Raw genomic sequence first — 19,406 nt, 5'->3', positions numbered from 1 at the left:
TACTAGAATTTTGGATTTTCCCCCTAAAATTATGACTTTTTGAGCTTTGAGGGTTATTTATTGAGTTGGTGTTTATAATCTCCCTTATTATTTCTCCCTAGGATTCTTGGTATATAAGTTAAGAATATCATATATGTAAAAAATAAATGTATAAATATGACTTACTGAGCAAAGGTATATCTTTAAATGTGAATGCATTTTTCTTTGTTTTTTATTTCAGATATGCCTTACTGTGTAACAATTTTAAACTTTTGATGAAAAGCATTCCTAGCAATCTAAAAGTAACTGGAAATTGGTATTTGTGATAATTTTAATGCTGTTTAACAACTCAGGAAATGGTACTTTCTTAGAATTTAGTAATAGCATTTTCTTTGCTGGAGTGGCAAACTTTGCAATTAGAAATATATCTTAGTTTGACTTGATGTTTTGGTACTGAATATTTGTAGGACATTCTTCAAAAATGTAGTTATTTTTGGCACGTTTAAGGAAATCACTAAAATATTCTATGTAATTCAGAGCCTTACTGTACTTTAACATGACAAATGTTGAAAAATATATTTATTAAAATGATTAAACACATTTTCATTTTGTCTGAGTTGAGCTTCATTTAGGTGAGAAATGTTATTTTCCTTAATATTTCCATTTTTTTACTAATACAAGGCCTTATGGGATTATTTAAATATTAAACAAGAGCTTATGTTTTTAATATATTTTTATACAGTTGACTAATAAATTATTAACTTTGAACTATATTTGCTAAATATATTAAATGTGGCTTTTGAATATGATCTAATATAAGGCTATCAGAATTATTTTGCTCAGTTATCGATTCTAATACCTTTGCTACCTCAGGAAAAAATTTTAAATAACTGAAAGCAAAACTAACATTTAGAATGTTATTCTATAGTAGGAGCTTGATTTTTATTTTATGCAGTAGTATTCCCTTCAAACAAAAATACTTTATAATGCTCACATTTTAGCCCCAATAAATTGGTTAAAAAAGTACACATCTCTAGTGATGAAACCCAGCACTTCTCTTTGAAGGTAAATGGTACTACATAAAGTGAGAACCAAGCTTGTATTATTGATGCATGAAGTTGAAAAGTGTATATACATTTTCAATCATACCTTATCTCCTATATGAGCTTTAATTATATGATATAGAAAACTATTGTGAAAACAACTGACTTTATGTTTTTAATGTTTCTCTTGTACTTCATTCTCTTCCAAATAAAAACAAGACAAATGAGTACAACAGTAATAAAAACAAATGATTTTTCTCAACGTAAAAAGTAAAAAATTCTGGATCTAGAGAGAAAAACCATCTCAATAATTTTGTCTTTGAAGTTAGATTTGTATTTTCTTTATTTTATGTGAACATGAATTTTTATAAAATGATTTCTTAAAAAGGTTACTTGTTGAAGTTTACTAACAATATAATATTTTTACCCTCTAGATATGTTACTACATCCACCTCTGGATATTTTTCTAATTATATTTTTCTAATTTGAAATAATAAGTCATTTGTGGTTTTATACTCTGTTCACTGTTCTAGTTATGTTTGTTAAATGTGTTTTATTTATACTTTGATTTCTTCTGTTCTTCTACAAAGAAGTATAATATCTCTGGGATAACATGAGGCAAGATATAAAAGAACAAAACAAAATCCTTAAATTTATTGAAGGAATTGTAGTTATCTTTCATCTTTATGTTATTAGTAGTTTGTAATTATTTCATTCCCTATGGGTATTTCCCAATAGATTCTATTAATGGTGTAGGACAGAAGATAATTTGGTTTTTGCTGTTTATTCAGTCTTTAGATAGCTCACAGTTGTTTCTTGTGGATAGTCCTAATTAATTCAGCTTCACTAAATTGACTTAGGTCTGTAAGAGTAACCAAGATAGAAAAATGGGTTTTAATGTGATCATCTTAAACTCTCCATACTTAAAATAGACTCTTAAACCTATAAGAATATACCTTTCATTTCTGGTATAAGTTTACTTTATTCTTACCCAGCAATTTAGCAGATATGTCTCCAGTTTTGTGTTAAAATTATTGCTTATATGTTATAGCTAATCTGAAATCCTCTGCTGTTAAAAGTAACTGCAAACTTTTTCCATGTGAATTTTCATAAACCAATATAAAGCAATCTAGACAACTACTTGTGTTATTTCATCTATAACAGCTAAATGAGTTATGATTGAGTTTTCTTTAGAATAAATAGTTTGTGTTACAAACTAATGTAATAAAAGGAACTAAGGGACTATTAACATTTAGAAAACCCAACAATAAAAAGCACAGAAAATACATTAAAGAGTAAGTTTTATCTGCAGTTTCAACATTTAAAAATCTTTTCTTTTCTGTTCTTTTTAAAAATGACTATAATGTTTCAGTACATACTGGATTTTACTTTCCTACCCTCATGTTTCCACAGGTCAGACTGTTTTCACAGATCAGACTGACAGACTGTAACTACAGTGTTATGGGTCTATAATAATTTCCCCTGGAAAACTGAAGGACTGTCTTATGAGAAGCTTTATAGAATGGTGGTTAAAAGTCAAGACTGGAGCCTAATTTCCTATCATCAAATCCTTGTTCTGCCACTTGCTGAGTAAATTGGGCCTCAGTTTCCCCTTCTGTGAAATTGAGATAATAAATTCATTAACTATTCTTAGAACAGTGCTATTCTAGAGTGTACTACTCACCATATAAATGTTAGGTTATGTTTATTTAATTTTTTCTGAAATTTCTTTCAAGTGATAATGAAAAAGAAAGATTCTTTAAGATGGTAAATAATATAGCATAAAACAGCTTAAACTGTTTGAGTTTTATTTTTAAAATAAGATTCTGTGATACTAATATTGCTTTTTCAACTCTAAAATATTTCTATACAAAGTGTCTGTATGCTTTTTAGGATAGCTTAAGATGCTCTATAGTTATTTTCTTCCCTAGTGAGAGTACTGAGTTACTTGTTGTCTAACTTATAAATCAAATTGCTATTATTTTCCTATTAAGAAAGAAAAGTTAGGGCTAATACTTTTACAACTTACACTTTTTTTCTGCATGCATTGCATGTTGCAAAGTGCAGGTTTGACACTTTTTACATGTGGAACTTTAACTAAGAAGCAAATATAAAGATACAAATAGAATTAGTCTTAATCAATGTGTTTATAAACTTAAGATAAAAAACAGAATCAGTTGGATTTGATCAGTTCTAAGTTATAGATGATACATTTTTCAATCACTTCAAGGTTCAACAAAATGGTTTTGTTAAATCAGTCAATGTGCCAATAATTAAATTCTTAATTTTAGATTCCTGATTGTTAGCTCTCCTGGGATTCTTCTCAAATTTCAGGAAAAGTAAAAAGAATAAAAAGAATAGTTTCAGAAATATGTGCTTTATAGATATTTATGTACTAATAAATTTGAAATTATATATCAAAATATACAAAACAAATGAAAATAGGTAACTCATACTCATATATAGCACTTTTGGTATAGTTACAGAAAAACACAAATAGAACTCAGTCGTCCCACTTTGATTTCATGAACACAGATCTCAAATGGACCCTTAATTCTGTCAGGTAATCATAAGCCCAGTCACTTTTTTACTCTTTAGAGGACTGTTTCATAAATTCTTGTCTCCTTTCTCCTTTCCTTTAATTAGTTTTCTGTTGCTGTATAAAAGATTACCACAAACTTATGGGCTTAAACAGCACACCTTTATTATCTCATAGTTTCTATGAGTCAAGAGTCAAAGGCACTGTTAGCTGAGTCCTCGGCTCAGAGTCACAAGTCAGCAAAGTACTGGCTGGGGTGTATTCGCATCTAGAGGCTTCACTGGAGACTAATCCAATTTTAAGTTCATGTAGGTTGATGGCAGCATCCATTTTTTTTGCAGCTGTATGACTGAGGACCCCAACTTCTCATTGGCTGTTGGCAAGAGGAAGCTCTCAGAATCTAGAGGCTGCCCAAGTTCCCTGCTGTGTGACCCTCTCTACAGGCATTTCACAGTTTGGCTGTTTGTGTCTTGCAAAGCCAGCAGGAAAATCTGTCTCTCTCCGTTGTGTGTTAGCAAGATGAAGTCTTATTGAACTTAAACACAAGAGTGACTTCTCACTTCCTTTGCCATACAGTGTAACTTAATCAGAGTAGTGACATTCCATTCCTTTGCCATTATTCTGTTGATTAGAAATCAGGTCACAATTTCTACTCACACTTAAATGGAGGGAACTATACAAGGCATAACACCAAAGGAGAAGAGATCATGGGGCCATCTAAGAATTGTCCCTGCTACAGCACCCCAATATCTCTTGATCCATCCTCACTCCTGGCTGATGATCTTACTTCCTACTTCACTGAGAAAAATGGAAGCAATAAAAAGAAAAATTGTACAAAATCACAACTTCATTTATACCCACATATTCTACCTCTCATCTATTACCATAAACTTTCCCTGCTCCTGTCTAAAACCAGTAATTTCAGTTGCACATTAAACCTTATTATTTTTTCTTTACTCAAGGTCATCTCTTCAACAATTCTACCTTCTCTCTCCTTTATCTTTCAAGTTTCTGATCTCTATAGGATCATTCCCATCAGCCTACATACATCTGTTTTTTTCTCCCATCTTAAAAGACAAAACAAAACTTTTAAGCTCACTTCCCTCACCAGCTAATGCCGTATTTCTTATACTCCTTTGTAGCAAAACTCACAAAAGTTATTTACTTTCTGTTTTCCAGTTTCTGTCTTCCCATCTTTTCTTAAATTCACTCCTATCAGGTTTTTGCCTCCATTCTACCAAAACTGTGTTTGCATAGGACATCAGTGTTGATCACATAGCTAATTCCAGTTGTCTGTTCTCAATCTACGTGTTATTTGGCCTATCAGCAGTATTTGTTATAACTTGTCACTTTCACTTTCTTGGTGTACTTTCATTACTTGGCTTCTAGGATATTATTGCACAACCTTGATTTTCCTCCTGTATCATACCTTGTGCTTCATCTCAAAATCCTTTGCTAGTTCTTCCCATCATCCCTCTTAATGTTGGAGGGATCTGGGTCTTAATACTTGAAACTCTTTCTGGGTATATAGTTTTCTTTCTCCTCATATAATACCTTGGCTTTTATATTCTGATATATGCAAAATTCATGTTTCCAATGAGAGGCAGGTTTACTATGAACTAATGAAGCTTAAGCCTTAAGATTCCTAACCTGCACAGGCTTATTACAAGGCCCTCTACCTAGTTTTATCTTTATAATTTTGAATGTAGAGGACAAAGATGTCCTCAAAAATTGTATAAGATCCCACATAACTTGGGTTCACATTTATCTCTCATCTAGATCTCAGAGTAAAACTACAGACTGTATCCAGTTTCCCACTCAGCATTTCCACATCCATATCTAATGGACATCTTTAATTCAGAAGTCCTAAAACTACTCGAAACCTGCTCCACCTATGGCCTTTACCGTCTCACTTGAAGCAATTCCATACATCCACTTTCTCAGATCAGAAATCTTGGATTCATCCTCATCTCTTTTCTTTAATACCCCAAATCCAGTTCCTATAAGAAATAATGTTGACTCTACCATTAAAAAATATATAGAATGTTGACCACTTCTCATTACATCTACTGCTACCCTAGCCCAAGCCTGAATTATTACAGAGGCCTCTGTATTGGTTTCTCTAACTTTCTACCTTTGCTCCCCGAAGTCTGTTCTCCACTGAGCAGACTATGGCTTCTAAAATATGTCAGTTTTTAAAAATTACACCTGTGATAGTTTTCCATTGAACTCAGCAAAAACCAATATCCCCAAAATGACATCCATTAACTTACAAGATCTGGACATTGCCACATTACCATTTTCACTTCATTTCCTACCACTTGACTCCTTCCTCACCCTGCCCCAGGCAAATTCACCTGCTTGCGTTTCCTTGCAGACATTAGGCATGTGCTTGCCTCTCTGTACACGAAATTCTCTTATGTCAGAGATCTACTTGGCTAACACCTTCATAGTCATCAAGTCTTTGTTCAAAATTCACCTCTCAATACCCTATTGAGAAGGATATACCTGGCCACCCTATTTGATATTGCAACCTGGCCTCCCCATTCTCCCAAGTACTTCTGATTCCCTTTATCTTGCTGTATTTTTTTCCATTGCCTCATGGAATACTACATACTTTGCTTATTATCATATTTATTGTGTATTGTCAGTCTCACTTTCCTAGAAAATAAGTTACATGAGAACAGTGGTCTTTGTTTTATTCTCTGATGTATTAAGAAGCACTAACCAGGAGCGTTATAGGTTCTCAATATTTGTTGAGTGACTAGTATTAGTTGGAAGAATAGGCTTACGGTCTATACATTTTAAAACTCATTTTTTATTTTTGAAAATCCCTTCAAGTGAAATTTTGCAATAATAATAAAAGCCATGTGGTATTAAACAAATATAATTGGTCAATGAAACATAAAAGAGATTTCAGAAATATCAATAGATCCAAGTACATATGGGAACTTAACTGTATTCTATCATTCATTAAGAAAGGTAGTGTAATTTAGGGATTAAGAGAATTGTACTCTTAGGCCATAGTTCCTAGCTTCTTTGCCACTTCCTAATTTTCTGATTCAAGGACACATCCTTAACTTCACTATGTGTTTTCTGTTTGTAAAATGAATAATAACAGTGCCTCCTTCATAGGGTTGTCATGATTCTTAAATGAATCAGTACATGAGAAGCATTTAGAACACTGCCTGGTCCAGAGTAATAGTTGTGTCATTTTATTTATTTTAGAAAAGGATGTTTTATTTAATAAATGGTGCTGGCATACTTGACTATCCACCTGAAAGAAAATAAATTTGATCTCTACCTTGTACAATATATAAAAATCTCAATGCATTCAAGATTGAAACTGTAAGACTATTTGATAAAATTTTGGTGTGTGAAATCAAGTTGAAGATGACTTTCTTAAGCAAGAAGGAAATCTAAAACATAAAGGAATAGGTTAGAACATTCATAAATAAATATTTTATATTTTGGTACAGTAGAATACACCATTAATAAGCAAAAGGTGACAGTACCCTTGGGAAAATATGTTGAACACAGATGACAGTGTATTAATTACTATACAGAGAAACCCTAGATTGATATTAAAAAATAAAAACCCAGGAGAAAAAAATAGGTCAAGATTATGAAAAGGCAGTTTACAGAAGAGGAAATGGAAATGCCCAATAAACATATGAAAGCATGTTTAACCTTACCAGGCATCAGGAAAATTTGAATCAACATCACAAGATTATATATTTTTTTACCAGATAGACAAAATTTTATGTGTGTATATATAATACACATACATCAAGAACACAAAAATTTATCTCTGTGTGTGTGCCTGTGTGTGTGTGCATGTGTTTATAAATGAAAAGTGCTGTCAAGAATATAGGAAATAATCATTCCCATACACTGTTGATATAAGAGATGCTATAATATTACAGCTTTAGAGAATCTACCCAGTAAAATTTAATTACCAATACATAGAAATATAGACAAAGATGTATACTGCAGTATTACTTACAGTGGCAAAAATTGTAAAACCACCTGCTTTAATAGGAGAGTGGCTGAATAAATATGATATTGTAGAATATTATGTGGTGAAGCTATTAAAAATAATGAGTTAGAGCCATATAAATTAGCCTAGAATAGTGTTTGTAATATATTAACTAAAGAAAATTAACTTGCTAAGAAACATATGGCCTTATTTTTAAGTCAAAAATATCTTGTGTTCATGTATCATCAGGGTGATGACAAGGAATATGAACATTATTGACTTTTTATGTTTCTACTTTGTTTTTAAAGTGTTAACTAAGGGAATGTAAAACAAGATGGAAAAAAATAATGGCTCCAGTTGTGATACTATGTAATGTCTTAAGGAATATAAAGTGTTAACTTTCCAAAAGATTGAGAAAGATTGGACTGTCTTTGATATTAGATATCTGTTTGGACTACTTGGCACCTTCATTTCCTAGTTGTGGGATGCTTTTTGAGGAGTTTCAAGAAGGATCACAAGAGAGGCTTTGGGATTAGAGGAGACACTTATTAAGTGGCAAAGGAACTGGCAGTTGTTTCAGAAGTTAAAATTATGCCAAATTAAATGATTATGTAATATTTGTAATATTTTTCTTTATTCTTTGTTAATTAATATATCAAAGGTTCTCAATTCTAGCCTCATCAAACTTACCTATGTAGATTCTTATTTAATAGATTTAGGATGAGATTAGGCACCTATATTTGAAGAGTTGGAAAAATGTTTCCTGAAGCCTCTTGTTATTTGGGAATCACCATTTACCATATGAAAAATGCACAGTAGTTTGTTAAAAATATGATAATTATATAATTGTGTATTACATAACACTATTTCTTCACAACTTCGACTTTTTAATGAAATAACACACTTTGAATATTATTTGATTGACATTAAATTAAAGAACAAATATTTGATTTGATTTGTGCACAAGTTGAATGGATAGTGTTAGTATTATCACTGAAAACAGTAAAGGTTACTAATTAATACAATTTAAATCTATGAAGAAATATTATACAAAGGATGATTGTCTTTTCAGATAGCAATAGTAGTCTTTTGACTGTTACCAAATACAGTTAGAGGTTCTCTAACCATGGAAATCTTTATATATGCAGATTACATTACTGTTTTTAAAGATTATTTAGCAATATTCTTGCCAAAGTTTATGGCGGAGAGCTAAATGAGCACTTCGTAACCATACCCATTCCACTGCAAACTTCTAATTTTGTTAGTGTGCTATGCTGTAGATGGTCTGTCCTTCACACCCGGTGATGGGCATCAGAGGATCTTCCTGAGGGCAAGTTAAGAATTACTGCTGAAAGCAGCACACCATTAATATTTTCAGGTTAGAATTATAACACATCACTTAGTAAATACCATGTTATGTGACCGTCCAAAGTCCCTTCTAAACGTTTGATTTCATATGAAGCCATATTTGTATTTATGGAAAGCCTAGGGCTTTTCAAGTTTTCAGATTGAAAAAATGGTAAACTTCAGGGGAAAAGAGTTAATGAAATATGAAATGTTCCTTATTTTACATCCCATATATGGCTCTGTCACTGATAAAAATGCGGAGTGCCTTGTCTAGTGTTGGCTGGTAAGTAGGCAGATACGCAATATTCTTCGTCTTTCTGGACTACCTAGTAGGTAAAGGTGGTTGTTTGTTTCATCAACATTCTCCCTGCAGTCATAGCTCTGGTAGTTCATGCACACAGTGTGTTCTCGAGACAGAACGTTATATGTGCCTTTAGATAACTAAAGCACTTAGTGCCTCATTACTCCAGAATGTGCACTAGTCTTGCTGTGTGTGTGTGTATATATACCCTTCAACAGAATTTTTCTGTCTTTCAAATAGAGCCATGTAAAATGGAAAATACATAAAACAGGAAAATCAGGTAGTTACCAAGTTTATTTTCAATATTTTAATTTTATTTTAAAAAAGCTTAGAAATAGGAAAATCTTTGCATATTCTCTCTGATAATATCTTTTCATATTTTCATAGTTTTGCCAGATTGAGGAGTTTGATACCTGATCACTGTGGAATAACAATTGTTTCTCGTTTTTTCTAATTTTTTAATCTTTGATTTGGGAATATTCCAGTTGATCTTTTTCACCTTTTCTTCTGAACCTAGTACCTTATAATTAATTTTATTGGTCTTTGGTTTAGCTGTTGTTTTTTTCTTCCATTAGGTGATACAGTCCTTCAATTACTCTTTAAAAATATATTTGAGAAAGGAAGTGATCAGTTTCATTAACTTTAGCCAAATAATGGCTATAAAAGTAATGTATTTTTATTTGTGATTCATTAAGTATTAGAAGTGAATTACTTCATATGAAGGAAAAGAATTTAGTTTTATGACTAATAATACATTTTGTTAAATTGCAGACATTTTTCTGTAGCTTTTTATATATTAGTCAATATGTATTTGCACATTACAAGTATTAAAATAATAAGCAAAATTCAGGACATTTCATTCCTTAATGACAGTCATTTGTGATAGTAAACTGTCAACTTCCCTTTACTAATAAGACACTGAAATGTAGGCACCTATTATTTTTTAAAAAAACAAATATTGCCTTCAGAAAAATTCTTGGTGAAATTAAAATATAAGAAATGTTGAATTAGCTTGATTAGTAAATATAAAATACAAGCAACTGTAATTTGATATCAATAATATTTTAAATCATGTTAAATATGGTACATCAATCTATCATTAACTAATTAATAATAATACTTAATTTTAATGGTAAAAATGGCTGAATCAAAATTTTGTAAAAACAAAATAATCCAAATTGTGAAAGTTTTCTTAATAATTAGTTACCTAGTTATATAAGTTTAAATAGAGATCAGTTTTTAAACATAGTTGAGAAATTTACTTCCAATAATATCTTATCAAATTAGTTTGCTTATATTATAGAATATTAAATCAACCCATGTACCAAACTCAGACTTTTAAATAGCTTTATATTCCTAGATTAGATTAACTTTGTGGTTTTCCTAAACAGGCATTTAGCATAATTACATTATTCTTATTTAAAACTATGATGTTAAATTTTCTTGTTTTAAAACTTTAAAGTATTTTATAAATCTGCTTTTCTGTCATTTATCAAATCATTTTATATACACATTTAAATGTTTATTAGTATTTATTGTACCACATGTCTGGAAACTTCATGAAAGCGAGATCTTAACCTTTTTATTTAACTCTGTATTTCCAACATCTGGAACAGTACCTGGAACTCAGTAAATAATTGTTCAATGAATACCAGAAATATACTAAATTTATTTTAAATGAATTGTTTATTCTGCTTTTGCAGCATTTGTTTATTCAGCATCCTAATTTGGGGATAACTTTTCTATCTCCTTTGGTTATACTAATTTTTAAAAATTTAATACAAGGTTTATATGGTAAGAAAAAAAGCTCATCTGAAACCCAACCTCTATTATTTTCTTTATTTCAGTTTTTTCTGCATATAATTTTACACTGTTTAATTCAAATTCTACATATACATTTATGTATTTTTAAAATTTTGCATAGATATTTTCCACATTATTTTATAGCTTTATATAGTGTCTTTACACTGTTCTGTGTATATGACATTTTCCATGTTTTGGATTATTTCCCAGATGGATCACAGAAGGAGAGAAACTAAGTTAAAGATTATGCTCATTTTATAGCTTAATGTGTTCTATAAGGTGATTTCCAAAAGCTGATATATACTGCCACAGAAAAGAGATTAAAAGAAAGAGATTAGTAGTTAAGCCATTCCCTCATTTTCATTTGGTTTGCCTTTTTTGTGTGTGTGATTAATTTTGCTGTTCTGCTTTGAATATCTTTGATTATTTTAGAAGTTAAATATTTTCTTATCCTGCACAATTTTTTGCTGTCCACTATTTAATGAATTGTTTGTTTGTTTTTACCTTCCACTGGATTACCTTATCCATTTCTCTGGCTTTAAATACTATCTCTATGTTAACTCTCAAACTCATAGCCAATCACCTACTTGATATCTTCACTTGGATGACTGGTAGGCATTTCAAACTTGATATATCCAAAACAGAATTCCTGATTCCCTCTATCCTTTTCTTTCACACCTTTCCATTATCTCCTTCAGTAAACACAGCCCCTACTTTCATGTGCATGGCTGTTTTTCACTTTTTCAATTGATTTCAATCCATTTCACTTAAATTGTTGCAACCTTTAAAATATTAAGTTGAACATATTAGTTTTCATATAAAAAGCCCAAATATTTCAAATATATTTTTTCACTAATCAGAATTAAGAACTCTGAACATGTATCTTAGTATACATGCCCTGAAAGAGATGAGCCAAAAAGAGAGGGTTTAAAAATAATAATAATAGTTTCAAAGAGCTTTTTGATAATTTGACACATGGATGGTAATGGCAAATGGGACTTCCAGAAATTTAACCTCAATTTAGTAAAAGCTGGTTTAGTAAGCATTAAGAAGACAATACCCGAAATTATTTTCATTTGTAAATAATGAGCTGCTCTATAATAGTTTATCATTTACAACCCTCACGGTTTCTTCATAATTACTTGACTTCTAGTAGTATTCTTTTCTGATATCATTATGTCTAGCTTTTTTTTTCACTTCCTTCTTCTTATAAAGAATAGATTTCTCCTATTTTTCTTATTCCTAAGTATATCCCTCTCTGAAATGTAATATGGTATATTTTTAAAATATGCAACAGTCACCAAAAGAAAAAAAAAACTTGGAATAATGCTTCAAGGGGAAAAGTGAAAAATATATTAAGTAAAAAAAAAAAAGTTCAGTTAAACTTTATTTGCCTTTAGAAATTTTTTGGTGATTATCATTCATTTTTCTGTCTTGTTCCAAAGAGATACAAAAAAAGAGGTATACTGTCATTTTCTGCCGTGTCTTACAGCCAGAGGGGAAAGTAAATTATGGCCCTTTGGAAGAAGATATAAAATGGATGTATGGTCTCCACAAAACTTTTTAAAGTCAATTATTTTAAGGTAAAAATGCAATTGCTTGAAGCAAGGCAAGGTGTGGGAGGTAACTGCACCGGTTATGAATTGTGATTATGATTCAGTAGACACTGTCATTTTGTCATCTTATTAATTGATCCAGTTCATTGCTTAATCAAGTAAACACTAATATGTTTATATTCTAGACTTTTAGAACTAATCTGACCACATTTTTTATGGCTAAAGAAGCCTAGCCACAAGCTTGATTAGGTAGAAGCTACAAAATTACATAGGAAAAACAATACATTGATGAAAAATTAAGAAAAAGGCATATAGTGCATATTTAATTACTATAATCTTATTGGATTTTTAAATGACAAATCTGTGTTACTGATTTCAGGAATTTTATGACAAGATTAAAACATCTGTATATTTGTCTTTTTGTAAATTTCAGTATGGGTGCAATATAATTTGAATTTTAGATTTTAGAGATGATAAAGTTGTTTTTGTTTTAAGAACCCAGTGTCGTATTTTACACACACACACACACACACCTGCATGGCCATGATGGAGTCTTTCAAATACTTTATTATTCTTAAATAAATCCATATATTTTGCATTACATTCAAGCTGCTCTGGAAGACATAAGATTTCAGCAAGCAAAAATGTGTGAGTTAAAGGGGAAGAACAGTGTTGGAAATATAGGCAACATTTTAGTTATTTGGAATAAATGAATAAACAAAGGCAACGAACAACCTAGGAAAACAACTAATATAGAGTATATTTAAGAACTAGCAGGTAAAGGTTGGATTCAGCATAGAATACTAGTCATAGAAAATGAAACTGGGAAGACAAGTTGGGGACAGGGTATGGAGAATTTGGAATGTCTACATAAGGAGTCTGGATAATTTAGTGGGTAGCTGGAAGGAGATCATTGAAGGCTGTTGATTAGGGCTTTTTAATAATGCTAAAATAAAAACATCCACAGTCTTATCAAGTTGTCTGGTTTTATAGATGATGAAACTGAAGTGATTGACAAAGGTCACACAGCAGAGCCAGGGTGAAGGTCCATATGTTGTGTCAGTTCTAGATTCTTTTTATTACACCACACATTCCTTTAGATAGGCTAAAGCAGTAGGACTGGCAAGAAGCATTTCAGGGGAAAAAAAATCAACAGTGCATAACAGGATGTAGAGATCTAGGGAGCAAGAGAAGGCACAGATGGCTTCCAGGTTTAAAACCTGGTGTTGGCAGTAGGTGGGGGGTAAGGATATATGAGAGAACATAGCATGGTATTTTACGATAGATATAAACACGTGCTTATGAAAACTGTACTGCCTTGAATTTGGTTATCAAAAGTAAGTAGATTAAACACACTAGTAGAGAGTTGGAAGAGCTGCTTTTTCATTCATTTTGGATATTTCATGTAGCTCTGTCGTACATACATTGTCAGAGCACTACTGTTTAGAAAGGCAGTTATTTATATATTTTAAAATCTATAATCAAAAGAAAGATACACTTTTTTCAGTTTACTTTGGTCAGCAGTTCAGTGTAGATCCCTCCACATGACACATACATCTCCAATGGCCACTAATAAATGGTGCCTCAGTAGCCTAAGGTGTAACACATTAGGCAAATGAAAGAGATTTATCCTGTTAGATCATGTATATCTCAGTAAAAGATACGTTAAATAATCCACTTGTGTCTCTTTACCAGAGTTATGACATCTTGACTTTTAGAGCATCAAGAAATACAATAAACTGTCAGTATTTCTTTTGGATAGGCAAATACTACATGATATAACAAGAACTTATTTTCAAGGATACTGTTTTGTCGATTACAGGTTATTGAAATCCAATTCTAAGTGGCTTAACCAAAAAAAAAAAAAAAAGAGAGAGGGGGAATTATATTGATTCTGTGCTGGCTTTATACATGGTTACATTCAGATGCCAAAATGGTATCAGAAACTTCTCTCTCTCCATTTCTGAAGTCTCCTTTTATCTAAGTCAACTTAAAATTATTTTCAGTCAGCTTCTTCCTCTTTCCATATAGTGACAAGATAGCACTAGTAATATCAAGCTTGTGTTCTGCTAGATTAAACAGACAGTTACTTCCATCCCAACAATTTCACAGATTCTTAAGGCTAACTCTTACTGGACCATCCTGTGGCATGTGCTCAGTCCCAAATCAGTACCTGCTATGAGTGTGGAAAGTGTGATATGCAGACTTCTTAGGTCATGTGTCCACTTCTAGAGGCATTGGAAGGTGGTCAGCCTTACCTAAAGTACATGGCACTCAGAATGAGAGAGGGTTACTTCCTGAAGGAAAACTGAAGTCTCTTTTTGTAAGGAAGACCGACGTCAGCTGACTGAGTGAATGAAATAGCAGGTATCCACAATTGATAGGAATTGCTTTGAAAATGTAAAGCAGTACATATATAGTGTATAATATGGCAGCCCTAAATAAAGTAGTTCATACTATTAATTGAGCTATCTTAAATTATACTGGAACTTGTTTTGCATTTATTTTAAAGTATCGCTTTATGAAATAGTTCAATAATTTTCCTGCCATGATAATGAAGAAATACGATGCCTACAGACACTGTCATTCTTTTTTAAGACCATAATGAATTGGGGTTCTTATTTGGTAAAGGAGTAAATGTGTTTTTCTTAATGCTTATTTTTTTTCTTAATGCTTATTTTTAATGAGAAATGTATCAATATTAAAGCCTACCTATTTGGTATTTTTAACTCTTTCCATGGGATTCCCATGGAGGTTCTTTTGTGGTTGCAAATAGAGAAACAGCCACTTCATTACTTTTTTTTCTGAAAAGTTGATGCTAGTAAAATTATAATTATACTGTTAATCTTACTTCATGTTTCTTTGATATAACAATTATAAGTCTAGGAATAAGTAAAATTCTTTTCTTTAAAAATAATATCATTATTTAAGCAGATCATCACTACTAAAATGGACTTAGGTTTGAACAGGAACTCTCCAACACAGAGATAACAGAGCAACCTCATTAGGAATGTCTGACAGTAAAGAATAGGCTACTGATCGTACAAAAATGAAACATGATCATCTCTCAAAGATTTTATTAGTCCTTCTTCTTCCAGTTAAGCTTTCTGTCTCCTTTATACCCTTTATATATTTCTGTACCCACACTTTTAAGACTTAACTGCACTGACACATTGACACATCTGTTTTCTATAACTGATCTGGAAGTTCCTTAAAGACAGAAACAGTGCCATATGTATCCTTTATTTCTAGCTCCCAGCACAGGGCCTGGGCCACTCAATAAGCATTTCATAGAAGATTGGGTGGATGGTAGCAACTGTAGATCATAGTTCTGAAGGGAAAACTGATTTGTAACTGTCAGGAATATATCTGATTTAGCTGATACATGTTACACCAAATAATTGTATGCTATTTAAGGTCCAGTTTTTCTTTCAGTTCTTCAGAAATAAGAATATTATGTAAGTCGGTGTGTTAACAGACTTCACCAATGAAAATGAAGTCACAGATACAATTAAAATTTGCTTTTTGTCATTTCAGTGGGGATGCAAGCACAGATTTTCCTTTTTTAAAAAATAAATATTATTTATTTATGTCTGCGTTGGGTCTTCGTTGCTGCACGCAGGCCTTCTCTGGTTGCGGCGAGCGGGGGCTACTCTGTTGCAGTGTGCGGGCTTCTCATTGTGGTGGCTTCTCGTGTTGCGGAGCACAGGCTCTAGGCACACGGGCTTCAGTAGTTGTGGCTCGCGGCCTCTAGAGTGCAGGCTCAGTAGTTGTGGCACACAGGCTTAGTTGCTCCGCGGCATGTGGGATCTTCCCGGACCAGGGCTTGAACCCGTGTCCGCTGCATTGGCAGGCGGATTTTTAACCACTGCACCACCAGGGAAGTCCTGGAGATTTTCCTTTAGGTAAATGCTGTATTCCTATATCTAAGAAGTAAGCAAATAGGTTATCTCACATAATTCTCCACACTCCTTTCCTCCAACTCCCACCCAATCAGTGTTCAGTTGCCCACCATCTCCAAGCTTCTACACCTGTGTCTCACTGCTTTTTGGCTCTGATCTGATGCATGGAGTGGAAAAAGAACACTACTCTCTCTGAGATATTATACAAATGTATTAATTTTTCTTTTTGTCTCAACTTGTTTTCAGAGGGTCTCTTTCCTCTCTGTGTCCATATTAGATTAATATTAAATGTGCAAATAAATATGGATTTTTAAAAACTTTTCAGAGAAAAAAGTGTAATTCTAAGAGGTTTTCTTGTCCTTGTGTCAGAAATAAAAGTTGAGTAACTTTCAGTGGCTAGGCTACTAAGTATATTTATTAAATTTGGAATTTAATAACTTACATTTACATTTTCTTTAATTTTCTAATTTCTAAGATTATTCATTGTAAGCAGAATTATTCCTGTCTAAAGTTGATAAATGCTACATATTACAAATATTAATATGCAATCACTAATATCTTCTATTAAATCATAACACACCTTTATTTAGATGTGGACAAATGTCAGTTATACCAACAAAATTTGGAGGCTACATCATTATTTGGTAAAACAACAAATACAAATATGTCTGACAGTACTTCATATAAGATTATTTCAAATAGTTAAAACTAAAATCCAGAAAATGTGCTTACTACATAAGGACATCTTTATTATAAAGATAGATGATGTGTGTAATTCTTTAATTTGCAAAGATACATATTTTTTGGAAGATGTTTACTTTTATGAAAAGTTCACATACTATTTCTGAAATATATGTTATTTCAGAATTTTTGAATATTTGAAAGAAAGAAAAATGATTAAAGGGAAAAATTTAAAAAGGAAGGACAAGGTAATGTGCTTGTGTAAGTAATATAAGTACTGGGCACATATTTGCAAGTTCTTTTGGAAGGATAAACTAGTCCTAGAGTTAAAAGAAAAGGTTATAGATGCAATAAATATAGTATGAGACTGGTATGCAGTGTAGTAGAAATTAACATCATCTTCACATACCTTATACAAGCTTAAGGTGATTTTAGAGTGGATGTTATAAAATTATATATTTCATTACTTTTTATTGACAGTCTATAGGATAATTCCCATAATTAACCTCTCATGTGCTATTCTCTTCGTGGGTTATAATCATACAGGCAATCATTACATTGAGCAAAACAGCAGTGATATTAAAATTTAAAATAATTTAAGAACAGCTCTTTCGAAAGTCTTGGTTGATTAATGTATTTTTCTTCATAAAAAAATTACATTGGAACACCTCAATTTGTCAGTATATAAATGTTTTCAACAATATTATTTCACAAAAATGTTTCTCATTTTGAAAAGAAATATTCACAAATATAATCATATTTAGCATTGGATTTTTAAATCCTTAAAAGTAAATTTTCTTAATATTTTACGTGCACAGGATAAAATGTAAGGATGATTCTAATCTTATAATTGGTGTACGATGTAATCATGGTTTAACTTTCTAATTATATCACTTTAACATATTTCAGCATTTCAGACAAATAATTTTCTACCAAAAAGTCTGTGAACAAAATTAACAAGTTAACATGTTAAAAAAATTATTTCTGGGCTTCCCTGGTGGCGCAGTGGTTGAGAGTCCGCCTGCCGCTGCAGGGGACACGGGTTCGTGCCCCGGTCCAGGAAGATCCCACATGCCGCGGAGCAGCTGGGCCCGTGAGTCATGGCCGCTGAGCCTGCGCATCCGGAGCCTGTGCTCCGCAACGGGAGAGGCCACAACAGTGAGAGGCCCGCGTACCGCAAAAAAAGAAAAAAAAAAATTCTCAGTCTACTTCTTGAAACTGAATGCACTTAATCAGGGGAATATGAGGGATATATTTGACATTCCGAAGAAATGTCTCTAGAAAATATAGATTTGTTTCAAAAAAAAAATGAAATGATTATATAGACAAATCGTAATGAAACGAAATTCTACTGTGACTATAAATTATATGTGTGGTAAGAAAAGTTGTGTGGTATGTGTGTGTGTGTTTTTAATACATGTAAATATATTTATGAGGTAACCCAGTCTAGAATTTGAATTTATACTTTCACTTCTTGCTACCTTCCTAAAAATGCATGGCTCTATTTTTTTTAAAAAATATCCTTACCCAAATCTGTGTTTTAAAGATAACATGACAATACTTGCCAAAAATTAACTAATGAGATATCTCATAGATGATCTCAACTAAATTTCTGCTCAAATTTCAACAAATATTTCAGCCTGCCCGTTTAAATGTCTGGGACAAGGAAAGCAGTTCCTTCAGTGCTTTGTCAGTGACAGAACATTCACAATTTTTTATCTACCTGATGAGTCATAAAACAGTCATAAAACATATGTATCTTTGTGCTACCAAAACATAACTTTAAATGTTAATATCTGTATTTTAATTTTAAGGATTATAAAAATAACATACTGATTTTATACCTTTTATAATGGTATTTGATTATGATTAAATAAATAAAAATATGCTGGGTTTTGTAGCTGGATGTTTCAGAACAAGTTAGCTAAAATGCCTATACTTCGTACAGTCACATTGCATCGTTTTAAGTATTCATGTGACTACAGTAAGTTTTCAGTAACCTTGGACAATATGGTTGTAAGCTCTGTTTTTAAAAATGTAGCTATTACTGCCAAAAAGAGAATGATCTACCGAATCAAAATAGTCATTTTACAGATTTAGATAGAACATCCATGTAATATCATTCTCAAATAGCCCCTAACCTACCTAAAAGCAATTGAAAAATTTTATATTATTTAGAGATATTTGTTATTTTTATAAAGTTATAGGTTGGTGTCAGTTTAGTTGAAAAACTAAAATACTACTACTAATAAATATATTGACCTCCATTTCTGAAA

The 19,406-nt window shown here is 31.8% G+C and overlaps 1 protein-coding gene across 3 annotated transcripts in view; it reads left to right on the top strand.

The window, feature by feature from the left end:
- The window catches only part of NOVA1 (NOVA alternative splicing regulator 1), a 143,466-nt gene that overhangs the window by 120,405 nt on the left and 3,655 nt on the right, over positions 1-19,406 (top strand). The window contains exon 5 of one of the 3 annotated variants that reach the window (XM_081230253.1): positions 221-329. The exons of the other annotated variants lie outside the window; for them this stretch is intronic. Within the exon in view, the coding sequence (XP_081086379.1) occupies positions 221-238 (18 nt within the window). The 3' untranslated portion in view covers positions 239-329. Of the gene's footprint in view, positions 1-220; positions 330-19,406 lie in introns of those variants that run through there. 3 annotated transcript variants of the gene reach the window in all.

The sequence above is a fragment of the Mesoplodon bidens genome (assembly GCF_964165515.1).
Source record: "Mesoplodon bidens genome assembly, chromosome: 3".
Classification (NCBI taxonomy): domain Eukaryota; kingdom Metazoa; phylum Chordata; class Mammalia; order Artiodactyla; family Ziphiidae; genus Mesoplodon; species Mesoplodon bidens.
Note: the sequence above shows the minus strand (reverse complement) of the source record. Positions and strands in the feature narration are given on the sequence as shown.